At 43.9% G+C, this 26,050-nt stretch overlaps 2 protein-coding genes across 3 annotated transcripts in view; both read left to right on the top strand.

Annotated features, from left to right (window-relative positions):
- The first annotated feature begins 513 nt into the window (after positions 1 to 513).
- LOC107389231 (zinc finger protein 319) lies at positions 514 to 6,640 on the top strand. Its single transcript, XM_015965266.3, has 3 exons — positions 514 to 653; positions 4,450 to 4,582; positions 4,663 to 6,640. The coding sequence occupies exons 2-3, from the start codon at positions 4,578 to 4,580 to the stop codon at positions 6,497 to 6,499; spliced, it is 1,842 nt and encodes a 613-aa protein (XP_015820752.3). The 5' UTR covers positions 514 to 653; positions 4,450 to 4,577; the 3' UTR covers positions 6,500 to 6,640.
- The window catches only part of csnk2a2b (casein kinase 2, alpha prime polypeptide b), a 30,846-nt gene continuing 5,316 nt past the window's right edge, over positions 521 to 26,050 (top strand). Inside the window, exons 1-8 of one of the 2 annotated variants that reach the window (XM_070550543.1) lie at positions 521 to 653; positions 14,045 to 14,156; positions 15,629 to 15,730; positions 18,519 to 18,569; positions 18,685 to 18,744; positions 18,834 to 18,917; positions 23,723 to 23,833; positions 23,912 to 24,013. In XM_070550543.1, the coding sequence (XP_070406644.1) occupies positions 18,727 to 18,744; positions 18,834 to 18,917; positions 23,723 to 23,833; positions 23,912 to 24,013 (315 nt within the window). In that variant the 5' untranslated portion in view covers positions 521 to 653; positions 14,045 to 14,156; positions 15,629 to 15,730; positions 18,519 to 18,569; positions 18,685 to 18,726. Of the gene's footprint in view, positions 654 to 13,125; positions 13,679 to 14,044; positions 14,157 to 15,628; positions 15,731 to 18,518; positions 18,570 to 18,684; positions 18,745 to 18,833; positions 18,918 to 23,722; positions 23,834 to 23,911; positions 24,014 to 26,050 lie in introns of those variants that run through there. The other variant, XM_015965267.3, reaches the window with a different exon arrangement.

Genomic DNA, 26,050 nt, shown 5'->3' with positions numbered 1-26,050 from the left:
ATTATGAGATCCTTAAGTCATAATTATGAGGTTATTTTTTTTTATCAGAGTAGCGAGAATGGGTTTCCATATGGTGTACAGCTAAAAATGATATTATTATTATTATTATTATTATTATTATTATTACATTTTGCCCAGTATTTATTTTATTTTTATTTTATTTTATTTTTACTAAAATCGTATTTTTAACATGATATCGGTTTTGTTTATTATTAAATTATTCTCCACAGCACTGTGCTTTTACACACTACGGATGTGTGTGTGTGTGTGTGTGTGTGTGTGTGTGTGTGTGTGTGTGTGTGTGTGTGTGTGTGTGTGTGTGTGTGTGTGTGTGTGTGTGTTCTCGTGCGCGCCAGGAGCTCCGGAACTAGCTAGTAGCGGCTAACGTTGATACCAAAAATGTACATGTCGCCAGTGGAGGGGAGGCGGTCAGAAGCCGATAAATTGTGTGAATTGGTTCCGTTAGGTAGTTGGAAGACTGGGGACATTGCGGGACAATAAAACAAGACCAAATGTTCGGTCTCTTTAGGAACCACGGTGCTGAAACAAGCGAGAACCGGAGCTCCGTTTGCTGATGTGAAGAAGAAGAGGAAGGAACCCCACAACGAAACCAGAAATCGAGGATTCTCATTGGGATTAACGGGATTCTCCAGGTACGTTAGCCATATTCATCCTGTTGTAGCTGAATCTTCCGTTAGCAACCACGGTACAACCAAAGCTGCTACCCGGGGCTAACAGGAGGTAGCTCGGCTAGCAAGCTAACCGACCCTGGTAAAACCGATCTTTGCCCAGAGACGAAAAACGTTACGACGCCCAGTCTCTCGCTTTTTACCGCGGACCGTTCTACATATGGAGTTTTGTGCAGTCGGGAGTGGCTTTAGCTATTTATTTAGTTTCAAATTGAACGGAAGCTACACGTTGGAGTGATGGCTACTTAGCTCATTAGCACATTAGCTATGTGTGTTTCCTGCGCTCACAGACGGATCCCCTGAATTAGCTGATGTTCAACAATAACATCTGAAAGAACAAATCACTCTTTAATCAGCCAGCAGTGTCTGCACTGTTTGGAGTTTCCTGGTTAGCAAACAGAGGATGTAAACATAGAAGTCTGGTGTTAGTCTCAAATGTGAAATTATAACCATAAATTCAAACCTACTATGCTTTTTTTTTTTTTTTACCTAATGAGAATTTTTGGAAACGGCCTGCTTCCTCGCAGGCTCAGAAATCAGGAGGGGTTGTTTTTGTTTATGCTTGTGCATCAGAATTAGGATTATTACACCATCATATTCGTGTCAAGTTCAGGTCAGCTGTGATGGATGTGGCTTCCTTTAGGCTGCTGGTGAAAACAAAGTATTGCACCCTTTCCTGCAACATTACCAACATCGCAGATGAATTTTCGAAAGTTTGAGGGTTAAAGAATAGAATAGAATAATAGAATAGAATAGAATAGATGATGTGGCAAGATTTAGAAGACAAAAAGCAACGTTTCCATCCATCTTTTTACGGCCGCATAATTGGGGTCAGGCGTGGGGGCAGCAGCCTTAGGGAGGCCCATGCTTCCCTCCCCCAGTTGGGCCAGTTCATCTGGGGGAATCCCAGGGTGTTCCCTGGCAAGCTGAGAAATAGTCTCTCCAGCGTTTCCTGGGTCTTCTTTGAGTCACCTCCCGGTTGGATGTACACAGAACCTCACCAGTAGGGATGTAAGAAAATATCGAATATGGAAATATATTGTGATATTTTTCCCTGCATTATATCGATATTCAAAATCAGTATCTCGGATTTTTGGAAGAATTTACATGCAAAGATTTTCTTTTCTTTTGGTGCAATTCACACGCTGACCGTTAGTTGGCAGCAGTGTGCAACTGGTTTTGTTTCCACCATTGAAATGTAAATCCCTCTAATATGGAGTAGGACCTGGCTGCAGACATCAGCTGGCGTGTCACCGGAAGAACTTTCTAGCGAGAACAAGATGGCGTGTCATTACTTTTACCGGAAAATCGACGAGCGAAAGACCTCGGTTGGAAGTTGGTCTTATTTGACTGCCGCTTTTGTTTCAACCATACTCGACGGGTTTCAAAGAGGAAAGGTAAGGATGAAATTAACTAATTGTTGCAACCGTTCTTAGTTCTTAAATGTAGGCACTATAGCATTTAAAGCTTTACCAGAGAATTTTTACAAATAATGCACCGTGTTTCATAGCTAATTGTATCAATATTAACACGCAGTCTTAAAACCAATGCAGGGAGTTCACAAGCTAGCTAACACAAAAGCTACATAAATAAAGCAATCAGCAATTGTAGCTTAGCTTTAACTTAGCTATTTGGTTTTTCTGGTCTCCCTGTTTGTTAAAACAGTTAAAGTAATATTAACTTTATATATACTTTAGATATATATATATACATATACACATATGTGTATATATATATATATATATATATATATATATATATATATATATATATATATATATGTATGTGCTACTGTCATAAAAATTCCCTGTCTGAAGGACAAAGGGATTTAATATTCAATTTTCATGCGACGTAGGTAACAACGTTATTTAAAAGTTTGCCAGTCCAGATCTGAAGAGAAAAAAAATCCGAAATAAAAAGCTTTTTCCGGTAAGTTTTGTTTTAAAAAAACTACTTCCAGTGAAAGTAATGACTTCTGGTTAAGGTAATGACCCACCGTGTAATTTTTCTCTTAAATATGTACATATCAAAGAGAAAAACGACACGGTATGGTTTTTCTCGACAAATCCAAACTACTTCCGGCGACGGTAATGACCCGATGTCTTGTTTTTCCTGATACGTCATTTCCTGTCACGGCAAAGACGCCAGCTGATGTCTGCAGGCAGATGCTTGTGCTAACATGGTTCAGATATGGTAAACATGTTGCATATCAGTTTGGACTGTTTGTTGAATTTTTCTACAATAAATTCTGTCTAAAAAGTCGGAAATATTGTCCGGCTGATAGGGCTGCAACTAATGACTATTTTAATAGTCGACTAGTCACCGACTACTGAAACGATTAGTCGACTAATCAGATAATTATTAAGCTTTTCTTAAATTTAGCATGAGATTTGCTTTAATTATGTGAAAAATGATAATGAACACAAGAAAGATGGGTACTTCAGTGGAAAATGCATATTTTATTAAACTTTGCTGCTGATTGGCCAATTCCTACTAAAAGTAAATAAAAATGTCTAACACCAAGTAGGCACAGTGCTCAGTCAGTATAGACGTAAATGCATGAATAAAATGAAAATACTTTTTTCAGGCACAGTCGGACATAACATTAAATCTCTTTGTAAAAACAAAAATATGTTTAAAAAAATGTTCATCTAAAACAAAACGTGTTGGCTTTCCTGTTATTTAAATCCTACCGAGGTGAGTCAGACTCTGTTTCATTCAACTGTCCGACGTGCTTTCTCGTAAGTGTTCATGCATCACCGAGGTGCTGCCGTGATACGCGAGGACTGCTTTGCAAACAATGCAGGTCATCTTTTTGTTCGCCGAATCCCGGCTAGAATGCTCCCAAACTTTAGATGTTTTGGTACGCGTAGCTGCGGTGTCGGACGCCGCCATTTCTGTTAGTTGGCGCTCAGCAGAGAAGCTATTGCGCATGTGCGACTCTCGGCAGAGATTGTAATGAAGTGAGATGCCTCACTCGGTCAGAAAAAACACGTCTGGCGTCAACGTCGACATTTAAATTCATTGTCGACTATTTCTATTGTCGATATTTGTCGACAACGTCGACGAATCGTTGCAGCCCTACTGGCTGAATGTATTGCAATATACTGTGATGTATCGTATCGTGGCTCCGCAGTGGCACAGTGTTTAGAGTTGTTGCCTTGCAGCAAGAAGGTCCTGGGTTCGATTCCCGGCCTGGAATCTTTCTGCATGGAGTTTGCATGTTCTCCCTGTGTGGAGAACCCATGCGTGGGTTCTATCCGGGTACTCCCGCTTCCTCCCACAGTCCAAAAACATGACTGTTAGGTTGATTGGTCTGTCTAAATTGTCCCTAGGTGTGTGTGTGTGTGTGTGCATGGTTGTTTGTCCTGTGTGTCTCTGTGTTGCCCTGCGATGGACTGGCTCTCTGTCCAGGGTGTACCCCGCCTGATTGCCCGTTGACCGCTGGAGATGGGCACCAGCCCCCCCGACCCTTTGTGGACAAAGCGGGTTCAGAAAATGGATGGATGGATGGATATCGTCTCCCCTGTATCGTGATGCGTATCGTATCGCCAGAATTTCACCAAAACACATCCCTACTCACCAGGGAGTCGTCCAGGAAGGGTCCTGGCCAGATGCCTGAGCCACCTTAACTGGCTCCACTCACAAAGCTTTCCACACATAGCAATCCTTTCTATTCAGAGGCATTTCCTGAGTAAAAGCTGTGGACTCTTGTTATTTTATGTGTTGTTTTGACACTTTGATTTTATTTTTCACTCAGATGCAACTTGGTAGGATGGAGGGAAAGTAATGGATTTCCAACACCTTTCCCAACACAGTTCATCTCACTGCCTGTCTTTAGCTTAAGCCATCCAAGTCTCTGCCGCGACCCAGCCAACGAGTTCGGACATGGAGTGAGTTTTTTTCCTTTTCTCCTTCCCACATTCTGAAACATGTCGCCCATCACTCAAATTATCTTCTGTTCCTGCTTTAGTTGGACCTCTCCAGCTTCCAAGCTGAATCCGTATTCCCGAAGCCGCATGTCTGAGGCCTGGCAGCAGCATGCAGTCGCTCCACCTCCGGTTGTCCACGCACTCCCTCCAGGAGCTGAGAACGCACTGAGCTGTGCTGTTTATGGTATCGTACTACAGCCAGATGCTCCGTCGCTGCAGCAGCAGCAGACCCAACATGGACAGCACAGCCAGCAGCATAGTGGGAGTCAGCGGCACGGCCAGCAGCAGCAGCAGCACCCTTCTCAGTCCCAGCAGGCCGAAGCTGAGGGAGCGCACAAATGCGGGGCGTGTGGACATGATGTCTCCCACCTCTCAAACCCTCTTGAACACCAGTGTCTCTTGAGTCAAGACAGGTCGTTCCAGTGCACCCAGTGTCTGAAGATTTTCCACCAGGCCACAGACCTGCTGGAGCACCAGTGCGTTCAGGTGGAGCAGAAGCCGTTTGTGTGTGGGGTGTGCAAGATGGGCTTTTCCCTGCTTTCGTCCCTGGCCCAGCACCACACATCGCATAACAGCAGACACCCCATGAAGTGTTCGATTTGTGAGAAGACGTACCGACCCAGTTCATCTGGTAACACAACGCCCACTTCATCCAGCAGCTCTCAGCCGCCCAGCAATGATGCAGCGTCAGCAAGCAGCAGCTTATCCATTTTACCTTTCCCCTCGGCTCGAGACCGACCGTACAAATGTTCTGTGTGCCAGAAAGGCTTCAAACACCTGTCAGAGCTCACGCGTCACGAACGGGTCCACACGGGAGAGAAACCCTTCAAATGTGACACGTGTGACAAGGCCTTCAGCCAGTCGTCCCACCTGCAGCACCACCAGCGGACGCACAGCAACGAGCGGCCGTTTAAATGCGCCGTGTGTGAAAAGAGCTTCAAGCATCGCTCCCACCTCGTACGCCACATGTACGTGCATTCTGGCGAGCACTTGTTTAAATGCAACCTGTGTGAGCTTCACTTCAAAGAGTCGTCAGAACTGCTCCACCACCCCTGCCACCCGCAGGGTTCGCGCCCGTTCCGCTGCGCCACGTGTGGTAAAGGCTTCAAGCGTCCCTCCGACCTGCGTCAGCATGAGCGCACGCACTCGGAGGAGCGCCCCTTCCACTGCGACGAGTGTCAGATGAGCTTCAGGCAGCAGTACGCCCTGGTGCGCCACCGACGCACGCACAAAGACCCCACTGACCGGCCGTTCAAATGCAGCCTGTGTGACAAGGGCTTCATGCAGCCCTCCCACCTTCTCTACCATCAGCACGTTCATGGCATGGACAACCTGTTCAAGTGCGCCTCCTGTCAGAAGGAGTTCAGCCAATCAGGAGAGCTGCTCAGACACAAGTGTGGCGAGCCGTCCAACACCTCGCCCGACAAGCCGTACAAGTGCGACATTTGCGGGAAAGGATACAAGAAGAGTTCCACGTTGCAACGCCACCAGAACGCCCACTGCCAGGAGAAGCCCCTGAAGTGCTCGCTGTGCGACCGCCGCTTCACAATTTCGTCGGAGTTCGTTCAGCACCGCTGTGACCCCTCCAGGGAGAAGCCCCTGAAGTGCCCTGGCTGTGAGAAGCGCTTCAAGTACACGTCAGACCTGAACCGACACCGACGCGTGCACACGGGCGAGAAGCCGTACAAGTGCGACCACTGCGACAAGGGCTTCAAACAGCGCGAGCACCTGATCAAACACCAGAGCACACACTCCAGGGAGGGCCAGTTCAAGTGTGTTTGGTGTGGGGAGTGGTTCAGTGACTTGGTCTCTTTGCAGGATCACACAGCGCAGCACACGTCTGATGGAGGCGGCTACAACATGCCACAGTGCATTTGAGTCCCTGACCTTTTTGTTGTTAGACAGACGCTCCATCCTCCTGACTGTCACCTCTGAACTGTTTATGAAGCCTAGCAGGTAGTTATGGGCTGTTCTTTTGATTGTCGTTAACACAATTAATGTTGAGACCTTCATCCCCGTCAGTGCTGTGTCCGCTTTTTGTTTCACTTCTTACTTTTGTAGGTAAAGGTGTTTTAGGAGCTTGAAATGCTCTTCATACTGATGGCAACCCAAAAATTGTGTTGTTTTCTTTTTAAATGAATAATTTTAATCACCTCTGCAATGTATAATCCTAAAAAAACCTCATCTAATCGTTGTGAGTGCCCCGTTTCCCCTCCGACCAGGAATCGCGCGTTCTCAGCTCAGAGCAGCTGAACAGGAAGTGAAGCCCGACGCGAGCTGTGTAGCGTAACAGGTGGAATGTTCTGGTGGAATAGGGGTTGTACCTTTAACTCATTCGCTGCCACCATTTTTACTGTTTTTTAAAAGAGTGACAGAACGCTGCACGCTAGGATGATGTTGACGCCAAAACAACCAAAACAAAGCGGAGACTCACCTCTTACATCAGGAATAGTCCGCGCGTCGAGCGTTATCCGTTCTTTCGTAATCCGTTGTTGAATTGTGATCGGCAGAAACTTTTCCGGTTCGCTCCTCACTTTTTTTTTACAGCAGCGGCCCAAAAACGATCTCCTAACACATGGATGTTCTGCTTCCTGATCACGTGACGTGTGACGTACGCGGATGACGATCGGCTTTAAAGCTGAGATGTTTGTTCTCATGGTGCGGGGCCTCGTCCGACGCCCACACAGTTAAAAAATGCAAAAAAAATTGGCAGTGAATGCGTTGATCCATTTTTCAGCCTGAAACTAGAGTTGGTTGCGTAGTAAAACAATAACTTCTTAATAGGTCATGGGGGGTTTAATTCTAATTTACATAAAGTGGTAAACGATAAAGTTTAACTGTTAATGTTTTCCACAGCCTGCTCACAAACGTGTTTATTTACGAGATCCTGCTGGTTTAAGTATTAAATTAATAAAGGTCTCTCTACTGTTAATAAAGAAGGCCCTGTTTATGATACACTGAAGAACGGAAGCTTTTTTACTAGTTATTCTCCCTACTTCATGCATTTCCATCCTCCAGAGGCGACCCCTACTCCCGAGGGTGTTCCCTGTCTGAACAGATCTACGGTTTGGCGCTGAAACGTGCCATAAATCTGGTTTAGTTAGACTTTTCTGTTTCTGCCATGTTTGTGTTTTCTAAAGAAGCTTGTTTCTTATCCAGCCGCTCACCACTTCTCCTTCCCCCCACACTTTCCTCTGATTGCTCCTCTTCCTCGTCCTGTGCCGACCCAGCGGTTCCCGTGACCTGAACTGTGTTTAAACTTCCGTTCTTTGACATGAAGGAACTTTTTTGTGAATATATAACGAGGTATGAAGTTAGTTTAATGATCTTCTAATGAAATCGCTGAAGAGGTGTGTGTTGGCAGTGATTTTTTTTGGCCACTACTGTTAAAATACTAATCAGAGGCAGCTCCGTATTGTGTGCAGATTAACCAAGAGCCTCAAACGGTTGATGCTAATCTCACCCACTAGTGAAATATTAATGTGTGAATATTCCAAAACTCTGTTCTGGTCGATCTGCTGCCGAGGTTAGTGTTGGTAGATTATGTGTGTTTCAAAATGTCCAAGTTTAAAGAGCAAGCCACTCCAAATCAGCTTTTTTTTATTTTATTTTTTGCTGATAAACTATATAAATGAGTGTCTGATCGTGCTGCAGACACATGTAGACAATAATTCGGCCTTTAAGTGCATCTTAGTTAAAATTTTAATATTCTGCCTAAAACTGTCAGCGATACACCGTCGTCAGGTAAAAACTCAGCACTGCATTTGAGTTTAAACCTGCTGTCGCTATTGGCTAAGAGGTACACTATGATGTCATATGGTACATTATGATGTCACAATGTCGTGAATGTGTGTATTTGCCTGCGGCTACGCCCTCTCGGTCTGCTAGGCAATAGCATTTGTTGCATTTTCCAAACAAAGTGGGAGTTGAGTAAGAATCTGGTAGGGGTGACTTGCTCTTTAAACATGCCCCCCCCCCCCCCCCCCCCTCCCAGCCTGTACATACAGTGGATGTGTACTTGGCCAAGATGGCCAGAAGTTGTCTATTCTAAAAATTAGAAAATGTATTGATTTTTTTTTTGTATTCTTGCAACTTTTTATCACGTAAGACGTTCTGAGAGCTGTTCTTTCTTCGTTGATGTTTCTTTCCTCGTCTGCTGCAGTTACTCACAGAGAAACCTGACGTGTGAGTCTTGAGTAAACGATGAATTCGGACCAGCGCCTTCCTGGTCTGTCTGACTGCTGCTTCAGCAGCATCAGCCTGAGTTTGAAGGGTTCGATCCTGTTCCTGGTTCCTGTTGGAGGGTTTGTTACCTGAGCGAGCGACACTGTCTCCTCTTTAAATGCTATGAGATTCTTGTTGCTTTGTTTTGATATGAATTGTTGCTTCATTTCCTTTCTTTGCTCTGTTCAACACTGATTTTAAGGATTGAGTGCAGTATTTAAGAATTATCTAGAGGTATTTAAAACAAACTGGAGGTAGGAGTAACATTTGGTCCTCTGGCTTTCAGACCGGTTTATCTCCGCCTGGTGCATCTCTCTGCCTCCTTTTCCCTGTTTTACACACGTAGTTGGATGATAGACCACTACAGCCATTGTTTTTCTTAGTGATTTGAACAGTTTCAAAGCCAAGATTAAGTATGTATTGGTTTAGCATTAGTTTAGTGTTTACATAATTTTTTTACTGAGGTGTACACGGAGAATCTGTGATGGGTGAGAATATAAACAGGAATTTAAGAATTACCTTTAAAACTCACTAATTCTGTTCTTGCAAAAATTATAATGGTGCAAATATGAATTCCTCCACAACCCAAATGTACCAGAAAAAAAGGAAGTGTTTTTTTTTTTTTTTACATTTAGCAAAGCACCATTTTGACTGCACATCCTAAAATGTCACCTCCGGGTCGGGGGAGAGGTCCTACCTCAAGTGGAGGAGTTTAAGTATCTCGGGGTCTTGTTCACGAGTGAGGATAGGAGGGATCGGGAGATCGACAGGCGGATTGGTTCGGCGTCTGCAGTGATGCGGACGCTGAGCCGATCTGTCATGGTGAAGAGGGAGCTGAGCCAGAAAGCCAGGCTCTCGATTTACCGGTCGATCTACGTCCCAATCCTCACCTATGGTCATGAGCTTTGGGTAATGACCGAAAGAATGAGATCGCGGATACAAGCGGCCGAAATGAGTTTCCTCCGTAGGGTGGCCGGGCTCAGCCTTAGAGATAGGGTGAGGAGCTCGGACATTCGGGAGGGACTCGGAGTAGAACCGCTGCTCCTCCGGATCGAAAGGAGCCAGTTGAGGTGGTTTGGGCATCTGGTCAGGATGCCTCCTGGACGCCTCCCTGGGGAGGTGTTTCGGGCATGTCCTGCCGGCAGAAGGCCCCCGGGTCGACCCAGGACACGTTGGAGAGGTTACATCTCCAATCTGGTCCGGGAACGCCTTGGGGTCCTGCCGGAGGAGCTGGTGGACAAGGCCGGGGAGAGGATGGCCTGGAGCTCCCTAGTTGGGATGCTGCCCCCGCGACCCGGACCCGGATAAGCGGAGGAAGACGAAGACGATCCTAAAATGTGCATAAATGTTCTTAAGGAGGAAAAGGACTTTGCTTCCATGTAGTAAGTATCTGATCAGAGCCAAAGAATAACCCTACTCCTGCCCAGCAGATGTGTATTTATTTTTATTAGAAGTTTGGTTGCTTACAAATGTTGCATTTGCCCTTATTTTAAAATCCCTCTTCTTATAACAGAAACTTGTCGAATGACACGCTCCCTAGAAGAACATGATGAAATCCAGCGTTCTGCTGGGTTTTACCGGAGGAGACACCAGATGTTTGTCTCCTTTTCTGCATGCTTGCTGTTGGTTCCTGTGTTTTTCTGTTTTCTAGAACTGGTGCTCTCCTCCGCGCGACACTTTCCCCCCTCTTATTTGATTTCTTTATTAAACTTTACTGTAGTTTATGTGAATGGTGTTGAAGAGAAAAAATAAACTTTGTGGCGACGTACAGTACGTGTACATTCATGCTCTGAGGTCATCTGTATGTATGTAGCATTCAACTACAGCACTAATGAATAAAACTTCATTTACAAACGTCTGAGAAGTCATTCATGGTTGCATTAAGTATTTTCAATTTATATTACAGTATTTTGAATTGAAATTTGAAACATTTGGGTAATTTAAACTGTTATGGTGATAAACATCAGAATCCATCTTCAGTAAAAAATATTCTATTGATTTAAAGAGCAAGTCACTCCAAATCAACATTTTTTTTGCTGATAAACTATCTAAATGCCTGTCTAATCCTGCTGCAGACACGTGTAGTCAATAGTTTTGCACTTAAGTGAATTTTAGATAAAATTTAAATATTCACAATAAGTGTTGTGCCGTTGTCGGGTAAAAACTCAGCACTGCATTTGAATTTAAATCTGCCGTCACTATTGGCTAAGAGGTACACTATGGTGTTAGATGGTACATTATGATGTCACAATGCCGTGAGTGTGTAATTGTTAGCGGCTCCGCCCTCTCGGTCTGCTAGGCAACAGCATTTGTTGCATTTTTCAAACAGGAAGTGGGAGTTGAGTAAGAATCTGGTAGGGGGTGACTTGCTCTTTTATGTGCTCGACACACGGGAGGCGACATCGCCTCTCCTCCATTCATTTTCAATGAGACATGCGCGACAAAGCGATAATCGCGGGTCTCTCTCCTACCAAGCGAAATGTGATAAACGTGTGTGTGAAATTTTGCGCTCGTGCACTTGTCGTGCACAGGCAACCCAGCGACGCAATCCCAGAAAGTTGAAACATTTTCAACTTTTCATCGCTGTCGCTCGGACGAGGACCAGTCAACGGAGATTTCATTCACTGACCAATGAGCGGACAGGATGCTCCGTACACCTCTGAGCAAACATGGAGAAGTTGATTATTATGTTTTATATAGTACAATCAGAAGTAAGATTTCACATAACTCTAGCAGCACCTTGTGAAACATATCTACCACTTTATTAACTCTGAACTGCTTAAATAACCTTAATTCCCTCAAACGTGACACAGCCAATCAAAATAACGGAAGTTTTGATTTCGCCATGGAACAGAACGCGTAGACGGCTTTGCCGCTGCCGCGGATCGCCTCCCGTGTGTCAGGTAATAAAAGCGACCGCGACAAATTTTGCTGATCGCGGTCGTTTGTCGCCTCCCGTGTGTCGAGCCCATAAAGAGGCTCAGGCTCACAACAACATTGTGACATCATATGGTACCAGCTAACGTTCTAGGGTACCTCTTAGCTAATAGCGATGGCAGATTACATTTCAAATGCAGTGCAGAGATTTTACCCGACAACGGCACAACACTTGACAGTTTTAGGCAGAAAATTAAAATTTTAACTAAAATGCACTAAAGTGCAAAACTATTGACTACACGTGTCTGCAGCACGATTAGACACGCATTTATGTAGTTTATCAGAAAAATAGTTGATTTGGAGGTGACTTGCTCTTTAAGGTTGCACTAAATGGATGTGTTTATGATTTAAATTTGGGTTCAAACCACCATTATTGACTTGTTTGTATTAAATCTAAAGTGTTTTCTGCAGAAGCTGTTTTGAATAGGTTTAGAAAAAACATCTGGTTCATTGTATGTTTATATACACTTTGTGTTAAAATGTGCTCTTAGTACCAAGCTGTAACTACTCACTTACTCAGCATTGTGTAAAAAATGTTAGATGATTGTAAAAAAAATAAAGCTTTAGTGTATGATTTCTGTACAAAGAAAAACTAAACTGAACATCAAACACACCTAGTGGAGCTGAATTAATTATCAGTCAAGTAATAGTCTATAGTTTCTGGCAGCTGTAACTGGATTGCAGTGACTTAAAGATCAGAGAAAAATGGGGTTTTACAAATCCCTCACAGCAAAGAAAATAAATGAAAAACAAACCAGTACAAAATAATTATTGCAAGATTTAATAGTATTGTGTACATGTGCATTGTGTGACATTAAAGGAAGAAACAATTGAAATGCATAGTCCGGAGAATCAAATAATGAGGATGGAGTTACAGTTTTTGGTCAGTAGGTGGCGGTAACCAGAACGCAGTTTGACTCTGAAGCCTGAAAACAAGAAGAAGAACTGTATCGATAAGTGTCGTCGCTAGAGGGCGCTGTGGCTTAGCCTAACACAGCGGAGGCTTTTACATCCGGGCGGCTCTCCGCTGTTCCTCCCTTCCCTGCGCTTTCCACCGGGGAGGCTGCTAAACTCCCATATCCCCGGGCCTTGGTCGGGCGTCTAGCACCCGGTTGTCAAGGGGCTGCTCCTCAGCAAAACCGGCCGCACATGACGCGGGTTCCGCAGGTGGTGGAGCTCGGAGCCGAGCGCTCCCCGTCGGTCGGTGCGACATCTCCGCACTGAAGCAGCATCGCAGGCTAAACGTGAGCTAACAACATCGATCTCTGCGCTGCTCCACCCCCCTCTGCCTCCGGTCGACCCCGCTACCGATCTGTCACATCGAGCGTTGATTGATTAGCTAACGCTCTGGAGCACCGAGGGCATCCCGCCTACCCGCCGTTCTGGTGCAGGAATCCCGGCTGTGTGCTCTTGGATCCGGGGCCGAACACAGACTTACGTTAGACCTCTTCAACGTATAGATTTTACTCTTTCTACCTCAACACCTCGATGCACCCGTGTCCTATTTTTTGACTTTTTCATTTCCCCTCGAGCTCCACCGACTCCGCTGCCACCCTACAACCCGACCGAGGAGGAGCCCTGCCCGGCGTGCTTTTCCTGCAGCCTCCCGCTGCGGGCATCTCTGGTTCTCATCCCCTTGGAGAAACCTCCCTTTCTTCTCTTTGCTCGCCAGCCTGCCGGTTTGCTCCACTTTACACCCACACGCAGCTGCTCGCCGCTCCTTATCTGCCACAGCCTCCCTCGAGTTGGACGTTCACGCCCGCCCCACGGCGCCCGAGCCACGGGTCTCGCCATGCCGGGTCCGGTGGCCGGCAGCAAGTCCCGTGTGTACGCAGACGTCAACACGCTGAAGAGCCGGGAGTACTGGGACTACGAGGCCCACGTTCCTAACTGGAAGTGAGGACATCTCAGGTTACTTGAATTGCATGCTAGTGCTGAGCAGATGGATGGATGTCTGTGGAGGAGGCTGAGAGAACCAGGCAGATGGGTGTCTATTATTGTACTTGTAGCTGTGAGGGTGTGATGACACCATGGTAGTTCTCCCAGCCTGCTCCTGGCTGTCTGACACTTCCCTCCCCCTCAGTTACACGTGTTTACCCTGTCTTGTCTAAATATGATCTCCTCTAGAGATCAGGGCAAGAAGTCCCTTATCTGGATGAGGAGAAAACTCTACAGCCCTTTTAATCACACACAGAAGCTTTAAATATTCGTTTTTTTTAATCATACAGTCACATGAGCTGATTTCTCTGTCTGTCACCATAGCAACCAAGAGGACTACCAGCTGGTCCGAAAGCTGGGCAGAGGGAAGTACAGCGAAGTGTTTGAGGCCATCAACATCACCAACAATGAGAAGGTGGTGGTGAAGATCCTGAAGGTGAGCTTTGGTTTCGTCTCATAAGTGTCCTCCATGTTTGTTTTGGAGCAGTCGCTTCTCAACCGCCTGGATTTATTTCTTGCCTTATTGTGAGGATTTGCAATAAAACCTGACGCTTCAAAATCTGCTGGAAGGTAAAAACATAAATAATCACCAGCAGTGACGAAGATCAGGACGTCTGAACTCCTGAAGTCTGGGCACAAAGGTTTTCATCTCTGAGCCTGTAATCAGGTGATGTCAGAGGGGGTTTGTGCAAATGTAAACTTACCTGTCACTTTAATAGGTACACCTGGGTTGGACACCCTTCCTTCAGAGTCACTTTTATTCTTGGTGCCATGGTTTTGGGTAGAGTAGATCCCAGTAGATCAAGGTGTTCTGGTCCATCCTGACATGACAGCATCAGCTCCATCCGTGATGAGAAGCTCCCGTTCCTCCACATCCCAGAGGTGCTGAACTGGACTGACATCCGGTGGCTGTGGAGGCCGCTGGAGTCCAGTGAACTCACGGCCATGCTCTAGAAAACAGTTGGAGATGATCTGAGCTTTGTGACATGGTGATCGATCCTGCTGGAAGGAGCCATTGGAAGATGAGTTAGAGTTAAGATGCAGCTGAAGTCCAGACTAGGAAAGGGTTTTCCGGTCTCTTATGGTACCGTTCAGGTGAGCCTCAGTTTCCTGTTCTTAGCTGACAGGAGAGACACCTGGTGTGGCGTTCTGCTGCTGGGGTCCATCTGGAGCGGCTGGTGAGGTTCTGCAGACCTTGTAAGGAACCGGAGCTGATCTGAGCTGCTGTTGTCTTTTTGTCTAGAATCCGTCTGACCAGTCTCGTTATACTGTAGCAGTGGTTGTGGGTGAAAATCTCAGGAGATCGGCATCGTACCACGTTCACATCTAGTCTCCATTCTGCTTCTCACTTTGATGAACCTAAAAAAGAGCAGTAAGTTCTCCCATTTAGAGCTCCATCAGCTGCTGCTGGTCAGCCTGGTGAAGCAGTTTTAGTCCTAATTGCAGCCCTGTTGGCTCGGATGGTTACAAACCACCATTAGCAACAGCCAGCTGCAGCCCAGTCTTCACTTGAAACACGTTCTGAATCACAGTTTTTACCCGAAGCGTCTCGCTGAGCTCTGCACATCATCAGGAAGAATAATCACTGCATTCAGTCGATTCTCTTTTCTTTTTCTTTTTTTTTGGAAACGTTAGTTTATGTGACCACTAAAATAACTTCCTGCTCTTCCAGAATCCGCAAAGGTTACAAGCCTACCTAGAAATGAAGCGAGGTGTCAGAGCTGACGGATGAGGATTGGCTGTAAGTCAGTTAGATGTAAACATCGACCCCAGGCTGGAGGAGAAGGATGCTGGCGAGAGTAGCAGCATCAGCAGAGCGCAACGACGACATGCTGGAGAAGATCCTCCATGTTTTATTTGTCCTATAATCAGAGATTTTCTGTTAAAATCGTATTTTTTTTTAATCAGCCTGTCAAAAAGAAGAAGATCAAGCGAGAAATCAAGATCCTAGAAAACCTGCGTGGAGGGACCAACATAATCCGGCTTGTGGACACAGTCAAAGACCCGGTGGTAAGACCGGCACATTTTCATTCATTTATTATTAAATACAGGGTTTAAATTATGAATGGAGGTTAAAATATGAAAAATAAGTGTTTGCAAATCCAGTTCTGATTTAAAGAGCAAGTCACCCCCTACCAGAGTCTTACTCCGCTCCCACTTCCTGTTTGAAAAATGCAACAAATGCTGTTGTCTAGCAGACCGAGAGGGCGGAGCTGCTAACAAATACACACACACACACACACACACACACACACACACACACACACACACACACACACACACACACACACACACACACACACAGGCTCACAACAACATTGTGACATCATAATGTACCAGCTAACGTTCTAGGGTACCTCTTAGCCAATAGTGATGCCAGATTTAAATTCAAATGCAGTGCAGAGTTTTTACCTGACAACGGCACAACACTGACAGTTTTAGGCAGAAAATTAAAATTTTAACTAAAATGCACTAAAGTGCAAAACTATTGACGACACGTGTCTGCAGCACGATTAGACACACATTTATCTAGTTTATCAGAAAAAATAGTTGATTTGGGGGTGACTTGGTCTTTAAAGGGGCATTATGGAAGTGTGACAGCCAAAACATGTATAGAAATAATAAATGTCTTCTTCATACATTCTCCTGCAATGCCCTGGTCCTGTAGAATGAGCCCTGGCATTTTTACTGTGATTGCCTGTTTTTCTGTAAAATCACAGAAAAAGAGAGATGCTCGGGTCGAGCAGGCTGCTTCATGCGCGTTCACGCTCAGGCATCGCCCGTAGCATTTGCTATCCGTAGCTTTAGCAGCAGAGAGAGAGGCAGTGCCACTTTGTCGCTGTTCCTAACGCCTAGTGACAAAGCTAGCTACATTTCTGAGGACCCTTAGCTACTTTCTGTAGAACTTTCTTCTAGATATTTCCTGCTAATTAGCAACAAAATAGCCATTTTCACTCCGAACCGTTCTTTGGTTTGACGTTGTTTCAGCTGTCATCAAGGATATAAATGTTACAGATACTGTGAATGTTACTAGAGTGTAGCTCACCTTGTAAGATGTCGGACTCTCATGCAGAAGACCTGGGTTTGATTCTGGATGTGAAGATAGTTTATTTAGAGTTTCTTTTTTACATTAATAGTATATTTTTTTTACAGTAAGATGCACAAATTTTTATTTGAGACTCGCCGAACGGCATTGAATTCACAGATAAAAAAGATGTGGGTTCAACTTTCATTTTGGAACAATTTTTCAAGCAAGGGAAGGGAATGATCTGAGCATGCAGGAGGACTGACCCATCATAAACCTTTGTCGGCTGTGCTGAAGAGAAAGGTACAGAACCACATTATTTAATTAGCTGCGCGTTCTCCTGTCCTCTGTCCTCCGGGCCACACACACACACACACACACACACACACACACACACACACACACACGGGACTGTCTCCGCTGTTATTTTCATTAAGGAGTGTGCACGTACAGCATGCGCGCCTCGTGCACGAGCCTCCTATTGAAGCTGCCGTTACGCTTTTGGCCTGAGGGGGCAATCGCGAGCATAAAATTTCAAAACTCCGTAAAGTCACCAAAATTCAAGAGTCTCCCCCCAACATAAAGGGATTAAACATAATAATCCCTGTGAGGCTCTCTGGGATTATTCTGTGTAAAATGTCTTGATAATTCCGGTTTGCCTGCACCGTTTACGTTGGGGATGCGGCCGTTGTCCTGCTTTGTTGAGCTTTTGAGGGCAACTTTGAGACAGCTGTTTGTTGGGTTTTGGTAAAAAGTAAGAGTGAGGTTAGGAAGTGGATTCCTGCCGCATCTCTAGGAATCTGGTTTTTGATCTGGACGTCCAGGAAAAAGGGTGAAAGTTTGATTTACTGGGTTTATTTACTCCGTTCCAACATTTAGAAACCAAAAATTGCTAAAGATTTGCCCCTTTTTCGCTTCCCAGATGGTTGCTTTTGAGTTTGTGTTCTGCTTTTGTTCATTTGTGCTCTAATCCGTGGTGGAAGAACCAGATGGTGAACAAATGCCTTTAGATGTCTGCTGAACAGAGGCCACACTTAACACGCTCCCTCCAGCTAGTGAAAAAACGCACGCAGCGTCTCCTGCTTCTGTTGTTTACAGTGGAGCTGTAAGACTCCTAGATGCCGCCATCTTGGTTTTTTGTAACTCCGCCTACTCATCTGATCACAATCGTGACGTTTAGGAGCATCAAATAAATAATTACAGCTAAATGTGTTAGAAAACGGAATACTCGACCAGGAAGTTGTGAGCTACAGGGATAAACGGTGATGTTTGTGGACAGTTCAGATTAAAAATGACAAAATTCAGCTTCTGAACATCCAAAAAAAAAATGAAGAGCCTTTCTGTGGGATTAGCACACAAACCCAGCTGCTCAATCTGTCCATTTAAAACTGAAGAATGGGAAGTGTTGCTGTGTTGTTTCTTATATTTACTAATTGGCTGCTGGAGCATAATGGTCCCTTTCATTACAAATGTTCAGATCTTCCAGAAGCCAGGAAGGAAGAATAATTTTAGGTTGTGGAAACGCTCTCACTCATCCAGGACGTGCTTCAGCGCTGCAGTGGGAATACTGCAGCCTCTCTTTGTGTTTTTGCTGATTTTTGGCAGCTCGACTGAAGTGAAGCTGTGGGAAGCTGCGTGAAACATTGTGCAGATGGTTTAGCGACGCACAGCGTTTTGCTCCGTGAGGTCAGAGATTAAGAGCTCGCACTGGGGCTGCCCATCAAACGGCTCTCTGTCTGTTTTCTCCTGACGTGATTCTCTTTCTGTGTGCAGTCCAGAACTCCAGCGCTCGTCTTTGAATGCATCAATAACACCGACTTTAAGGTACCGCCCGAGGTTTTCATGCTCAGCAACACTCCTCCTCTTGTTTGATGGTTTTAAACCAGTGAGATGCAGAATGAACTACAAATCACACGTCCTGATTGATGTATTTCTGCAGGAGTTGTACCAGAAGCTGACAGATTATGACATCCGTTTCTACATGTATGAACTACTGAAGGTGTGGCTTTATTTTTCCTGTCTGTAATCTGGGATCTGGTTGGAATAAAACAAGCTTTTAGAGTTGTATCTGCTCTGATGTCTCCTCAGGCTCTGGACTACTGCCACAGCATGGGAATAATGCACCGTGATGTCAAACCGCACAACGTGATGATCGACCACCAGTTAAGAAAGGTAGCGGATGCTTTTATTAGCCTCTCTCTGTCCCGCCACCCTCCCACGTCCTGAGTACAGGTGCTGGCCAGTAAATTAGAATATCATCAAAAGGTTGAAAATATTTCAGTAATTCCATTCAAAACGTGAAACTTGTACATTATATTCATGCAATGCACACAGACCAATGTATTTCCAATGTTCATTACATTTAAATTTGATATTCATAAGTGACAACTAATGAAAACTCAAAATTTGGTATCTCAAAAAATTAGAATATTCTGAAAAGGCTGAATATAGAAGACACCTGCTGCCACTCTAATCAGCTGATTTACTCAAAACACCTGCAAAGGCCTTTAAAAGGTCCCTCAGTCTTGTTTTGAAGGCACCACAATCATGGGGAAGACTTCTGACTTAACAGCTGTCCAAAAGACAATCATTGACACCTTGCACAAGGAGGGCAAGACACAAAAGGTGATTGCTAAAGAAGCTGGCTGTTCGCAGAGCTCTGTGTCCAAGCACATTAACAGACAGGCGAAGGGACGGAAAAAATGTGGTAGAAAAAAGTGTACAAGCTCTAGGGATAACCGCACCCTGCAGAGAATTGTGACGACAAACCCATTCAAAAATGTGGGGGAGATCCACAAAGAGTGGACTGCAGCTGGAGTCAGCGCTTCAAGAACCACCACGAGGAGACTCATGAAAGACATGGGATTCAGGTGTCGCATTCCGTGTGTCAAGCTACTCTTGAACATGAAACAGCGCAAGAAGCGTCTCGCCTGGGCCAAGGACAAAAAGGACTGGACTGATGCTGAGTGGTCCAAAGTTATGTTTTCTGATGAAAGCAAGTTCTGCATTTCCTTTGGAAATCAAGGACCCAGAGTCTGGAGGAAGAGCGGAGAAGCACAGAATCCACGTTGCATGAGGTCCAGTGTAAAGTTTCCACCGTCAGTGATGGTGTGGGGTGCCATGTCATCTGCCGGTGTTGGCCCACTCTGTTTCCTGAGGTCCAGGGTCAATGCAGCCGTCTACCAGGAAGTTTTAGAGCACTTCATGCTTCCTGCTGCTGACCAACTTTATGGGGATGCAGACTTCACCTTTCAACAGGACTTGGCACCTGCACACAGTGCCAAAACCACCAGCACCTGGTTCAAGGACCATGGTATCCCTGTCCTTGATTGGCCAGCAAACTCGCCTGACCTTAACCCCATAGAAAATCTATGGGGTATTGTGAAGCGGAGGATGCAATACGCTAGACCCAACAATGCAGAGGAGCTGAAGACGACTATCAGAGCAACCTGGGCTCTCATAACACCTGAGCAGTGCCACAGACTGATCGAGTCCATGCCACGCCGCATTACTGCAGCTATTGAGGCAAAAGGAGCCCCGACTAAGTATTGAGTGCTATACATGCACATTCTTTTCATGTTCATTCTTTTCAGTTGGCCAACATTAGAGAAACAAACATTTTTTCATTGGCCTTTAGAATATTCTAATTTTCTGAGATACCAGATTTGATGTTTTCATTGGTTGTCACCTATAAATATCAAAATTAAACGTAATAAACATCGGAAATACATTGGTCTGTGTGCATTGCATGAATATAATGTACAAGTTTCACGTTTTGAATGGAATTACTGAAATATTTTCAACCTTTTGATGATATTCTAATTTACTGGCCAGCACCTGTATTATCTCACCCTGCTGTTTCAGCTCCTCTTGCCTATTTCCTCTCTGGCTTTCATTGCCGTTTTCCCCGTTCGGAAAACAAGTGGGACTGCATTACCGTCGGCTCCCAGTCTGAGTCTTCCTCTAAAAAATCAGCTGGTGTCATTTCCGTCAAAATAAATAATTACCCTGTTGTTTTTGCTGCTGAGCACAATTTTCGAGAGGGTGCTCGCTGCAGAACCACAAAGGCGGAGCTGCATCATAAGGTGGAGCTGCACCAGAGTCAGCCCCGCCCATTCACGCAAACTCAGCCTAGCCCACTGACTTCCGTTTTTGTTTTCAACTTTATGCAAACTGACCTGACCCACATGAATTACGGCTGTTACTAGTTTACAGTCGTTAATGCTATGTTCTATGCTCCAATTAAACAAGATAAATATAACTTGCTACATGACAAAGACTGAATATATCTCGAAATGAAAAGGTTTCTTTCAGCGAATATCTGCCCACAGCCGGTCTAACAGAAATGGTGTATAACAGGATTACAAACTTTTGAATTGGCTTTGGTAGTCTAGTGGTGAGATTGTTTGAGTTAAGGTTTGCTTTCCCCTCAGCTGATGCTGGTTCGATTCTCGGCGGGGTCGTCAGCAATCTATTTAGCCAGCTGAAACATTTAATTTGTTTATATTTTAGTTGTAATGTTTATTTTCAGCAAAATATTTATGTCTGTAAAAGTTCTTTGAATTTGGTCGTTCCTAAACAGCATTTTAGTTGAAACTCTGCTCACAAATGGACTCACACTGGCTAAATAAACGAATAAATAAATAAATAAACACATTAGTCATTATATGTTAAACTGTATACCAGTAAATTGTTGTAAACATAGTACTGGCAAGTGTAGCTAGAAATGAAGAAAAGAGGTTGTACACTACCTAAAACTTACAGTCATGGGAGGCGAACCTGCACAAAACTGCATGTAAACCTGACTCCATAACCACTACACCACCACATCTGTTATAACACATGCGGCGTTACATCTAATTGTGCTGCCTAGTGTGTCTCTGAGATGTGTTGTATGGTTTTTCGGCGGTGTCTCAGTAAAAGTCATTTCAGAAATAATTTGTCAGAAAATTCACAGAATATCCAGATTTGAGAACCAAGACCAGACCCGCTTCGGGGGAGGAGACCAAATTGAAGCTGAGATGGGAGGAAAATGCATGAATGAGGCTAAAAATTGCTTTGGCATGCTTCTTATGAGGAAATGACAATATAACATGATTAAAAGTTCCAAAAGTTAGATTTTCAATTATATGGAACCTTTACAAAAACTGTTCAATTAACTTCACAACTCCATCCTCAATCTTGCATTTTTTAGCTATAACACCCTCTTTGGTTCCAGAATGCTATCAAGTCTGACAACTGGAAGGAATTGGACTGACTCTGATGGAATGGGCAGGGCTGATTCTGGAATGGGCGGGGCTGACTCTGGTGCAGCTCCACCTTCTGGTGCAGCTCCGCCTTTGTGGTTCTGCAGCGAGCACCACTTGCAATTTTCTTCCAATTGGATGAAAATGCACAGAAAGGGTTTGAAAAAGCCTTTTTCTCCAGAGTTCATATGGATGCTTTGAATGAGTTAGTGGTTTCTGGAGTTTAAAGGGCAAGTCACCCCCGAATAAACTATAAAATAAAATTTTTTTTCTTCTGATAAACTATTTAAATGTGTGTCTAATCGTGCTGCAGACACGTGCAGTCAATAGTTTTGCACTTTAGTGCATTTTAGTTAAAATTTTAATTTTCTGCCTAAAACTGTCAGTGTTGTGCCGTTGTCAGGTAAAAACTCTGCACTGCATTTGAATTTAAATCTGCCATCGCTATTGGCTAAGAGGTACCCTAGAACGTTAGCTGGTACCATATGATGTCACAATGTCGTTGTGAGCCTGTGTGTGCGTGTATTTGTTAGCGGCTCCGCCCTCTCGGTCTGCTAGGCAACTGCATTTGTTGCCTTTTTCAAACAGGAAGTGGGGTAATACTCTGGTAGGGGGTGACTTGCTCTTTAAACTGGAATTCCTTTTGTTCTGTGATTTTGCGTTATTAAAGAGCAAGTCACCCCCAAATAAACTATTTTTTTCTGATAAACTAAATAAGAGTGTCTAATCGTGCTGCAGACACGTGTCGTCAATAATTTGGCACTTCAGTGCATCTTAGTTAAAATTTAATTATTCAGCCTAAAACTGTCAGTGTTGTGCCGTTGTCAGGTAAAAACTCTGCACTGCATTTGAATTTAAATCTGCCATCGCTATTGGCTAAGAGGTATGCTATGATGTAAACTGGTACATTATGATGTCGCAATGTTGTGTGTGTGTGTGTGTGTGTGTGTGTATTTGTTAGTGGCTCCACCCTCTCGGTCTGCTAGGCAACAGCATTTGTTGCGTTTTTCAAACAGGAAGTGGGAGTGGAGTTAGAATCTGGTAGAATCTGACTTGCTCTTTAAGGACTTGCTCTTTTTTAATCTGTAAATCAAAGAAAAGCGGACAATCTCAGTTTCCTATGCATGATTTAAAAGTGTCATGTTTTATATGTTTTAGTTCTTTATTATGTGCAGGATCTCATCGCACAATCGATCGTAGAAACCAAGGGATCCTGGAAGGCGAGCTGCATTCAGATGAAATCTTTGATTCTTTTGTTTATATTTTTGCTGTGTCATCATAATTATCATTATTGCAAGTTTTAAGTTATGCTGCTGTCATTTACAGACTGAATTACTTTCTCGCGTGGGTCGACATAATCTGGAATATTAAAAGTTTTTGGAACAAAATACTCATTCATTTCTGGATTTAAAGAAAAGGGAGTGACGACGACTGAACAGGAAACGGCTGGCAACTCATTTAAATAATCGTTGGTTATTCATAAATATGCCCCGTCAGCGTTTGTCCCTCACGACTACCGATCAATTAGAAAACTGAAATAATGAAAACGAAAACCGCAGATGGAGAAAATGAAATCACATTTGTCCAGCAGGGGGCAGCAGTAGAGCACAGATGGCTTTAATCCGGTTTTATGAATGAGGAGCGGGATGTTAGACATACTAAAGAAGTTGTAGTTTGTGTTTTTTTTCTTTTAAAGAAGCCAAAATCATAAAGCCTGTTTTTTTTTTTTAGCTCCGTCTGATCGACTGGGGTTTGGCAGAGTTCTACCATCCCTCCCAGGAGTACAACGTCAGAGTGGCGTCGCGATACTTTAAAGGCCCTGAGCTGCTGGTGGACTACCAGGTAACACACCCCAAACTAGACCTGAAAATGCACACACACTCGTGATCAGCTGTTGTCACTGATCGTGTCTGCATGCAGATGTACGACTACAGTCTGGACATGTGGAGTCTCGGCTGCATGCTGGCCAGTATGATCTTTCAGAAGGAGCCATTTTTTCACGGACAGGACAACTACGATCAGGTACAGGCCACCTGTGGGCTTACGTCATTACACCGTGACAGATTATTGGTGATTTGTTAGTTTGAAGTTCGAGGATTTTTTAAATGAATTAATTTTTTTATTTCTGCTTTTAAGATTTTACAAAAATATTCCTGAATATTTTTATTAAATTTACGAACAAAACATATTCATCAAACAACATAGCAAAAAATAAAGAAAGGGAAAGAAAAAAGCACATGTAAAGCTTCAAATACACATTTTGTCTTCATCGCCTTTTTGTTATTTGAAGAGGAGATGGAGCCATACGTGTCTTTAAATCTACAACTAAATGATTGTACAAAGATTCTTATGCATTACTCTACTTTTGTGTTTAAAAGGTTGGAGAGAAACAGAATCAGAAATAAAATGTGGAGGAGTGTTGTGCATCATAGTCGGTTGTCCCAAATAAAACTTTTTTAAAACTCAACAGAAAATCCAACTTAATAGTTGTTGAAATTAAAGTAGTAATGTCTTTCCTAAAGTTTTTGTGACCAAACTTTCCCAAAACAAGTGTGCTGTAGTCTCCGGGTGAAGGTTACAGAAGGAGCAACGTTATGATGAAATCTGTTTGGCAGAAACTTCCTTCTTTTTATTGGTAATAAAGAATTTCTCAGTAAAGTCCACATCCTTGTCCAGTTAAAGAGCAAGTCACCCCCTACCAGATTATTACCTCACTCCCACTTCCTGTTTGAAAAATGCAACAAATGCTGTTGCCTAGCAGACCGAGAGGGCGGAGCCGCAAATGAATACACACACACACACACACACACACACACACACACACACACACACACACACACACACACACACACACACACAGGCTGACAACAACATTGTGACATCATATGGTACCAGCTAATGTTCTAGGGTACCTCTTAGCCAATAGCGATGGCAGATTTAATTTCAAATGCAGTGCAGAGTTTTTACCTGATAACGGCACAACACTGACAGTTTTAGGCAGAAAATTAACATTTTAACTAAAATGCACTAAAGTGCAAAACTATTGACGACACGTGTGTGAAAATGTAGAGCAGCCAGAAGGTCTTCAAGTTGAAAGAATTAGAGGCAAACTGCAGCACATGGACATTTTTCCTTGAGAGCCAAAATGCTTCTCAGGCATTTATTTCACTGCTTTCCTTTTACAGATCACAAAATAAATTAAAAAAACCTCCCCAAGCCTCCACCTGGCTTCCTTTAAATACCCCCGAAAATCACACCTGCAAACAATCAGCCCCTATCATCAGCGCTCCAACATTAAATCCAAAAGGAAATAAACATCCACATAAATGTACCTAAATGTTAACATAAACAACAGACAAAACTGTTTCTACAATACAAGAAACATTTTCACACTAAGACCAAAGAAACTAATCCCACTTCCTTTGGTTTGTCCAAATGAAGCAGCCAATCATAGGATGATCCAGGGAGGTACTGGGTGGGCGGGCCCTCCCCTCACAACCTGCTCTGGATGCAAAGCAAACATGAAATCCCAAATGGTAACTACATCCACGCCAGTGCAATATTCACATTTCAGTCTGGTTAAAATATCCCCCATCACAGTGCCAGCAGGCTACAGAAATTACAGGGGCGAATGGGAAATCATCCATACTAGGGATGTGTATTTTTGAAATTCTGGCGATACGATACATATCACGATACAGGGGAGATGATACGATATATCGCGATATATTGCAATACATTCAGTCAGACGTTACAAGCAATTTTTTTTACTGAATTTATTGTAAGAATGTTCAATAAACAGTCCAAAATGATACGTAACATGTTTAACATGAGGTATCTGAACCATGATGGAGGGGTTTACATTTCAGTGGTGGAAACAAAACCCACTGCACACTGCTGCCAACTAGCGGGTGGCGATTGAATTGCGCAAAACGAAAAGAAAATACACAAAAGTTTGCATGTAAATTCTTTCAGGAATTAGATACACGGCTTTTGAATATCAATGTAATAATCGCAGGAAAAAATATCACGATATATTGTCATATCGATTTTTCCGAT

Source organism: Nothobranchius furzeri, chromosome 4 (assembly GCF_043380555.1).
Source record: "Nothobranchius furzeri strain GRZ-AD chromosome 4, NfurGRZ-RIMD1, whole genome shotgun sequence".
Classification (NCBI taxonomy): domain Eukaryota; kingdom Metazoa; phylum Chordata; class Actinopteri; order Cyprinodontiformes; family Nothobranchiidae; genus Nothobranchius; species Nothobranchius furzeri.
This window is presented reverse-complemented; position numbering and strand designations above follow the sequence as displayed.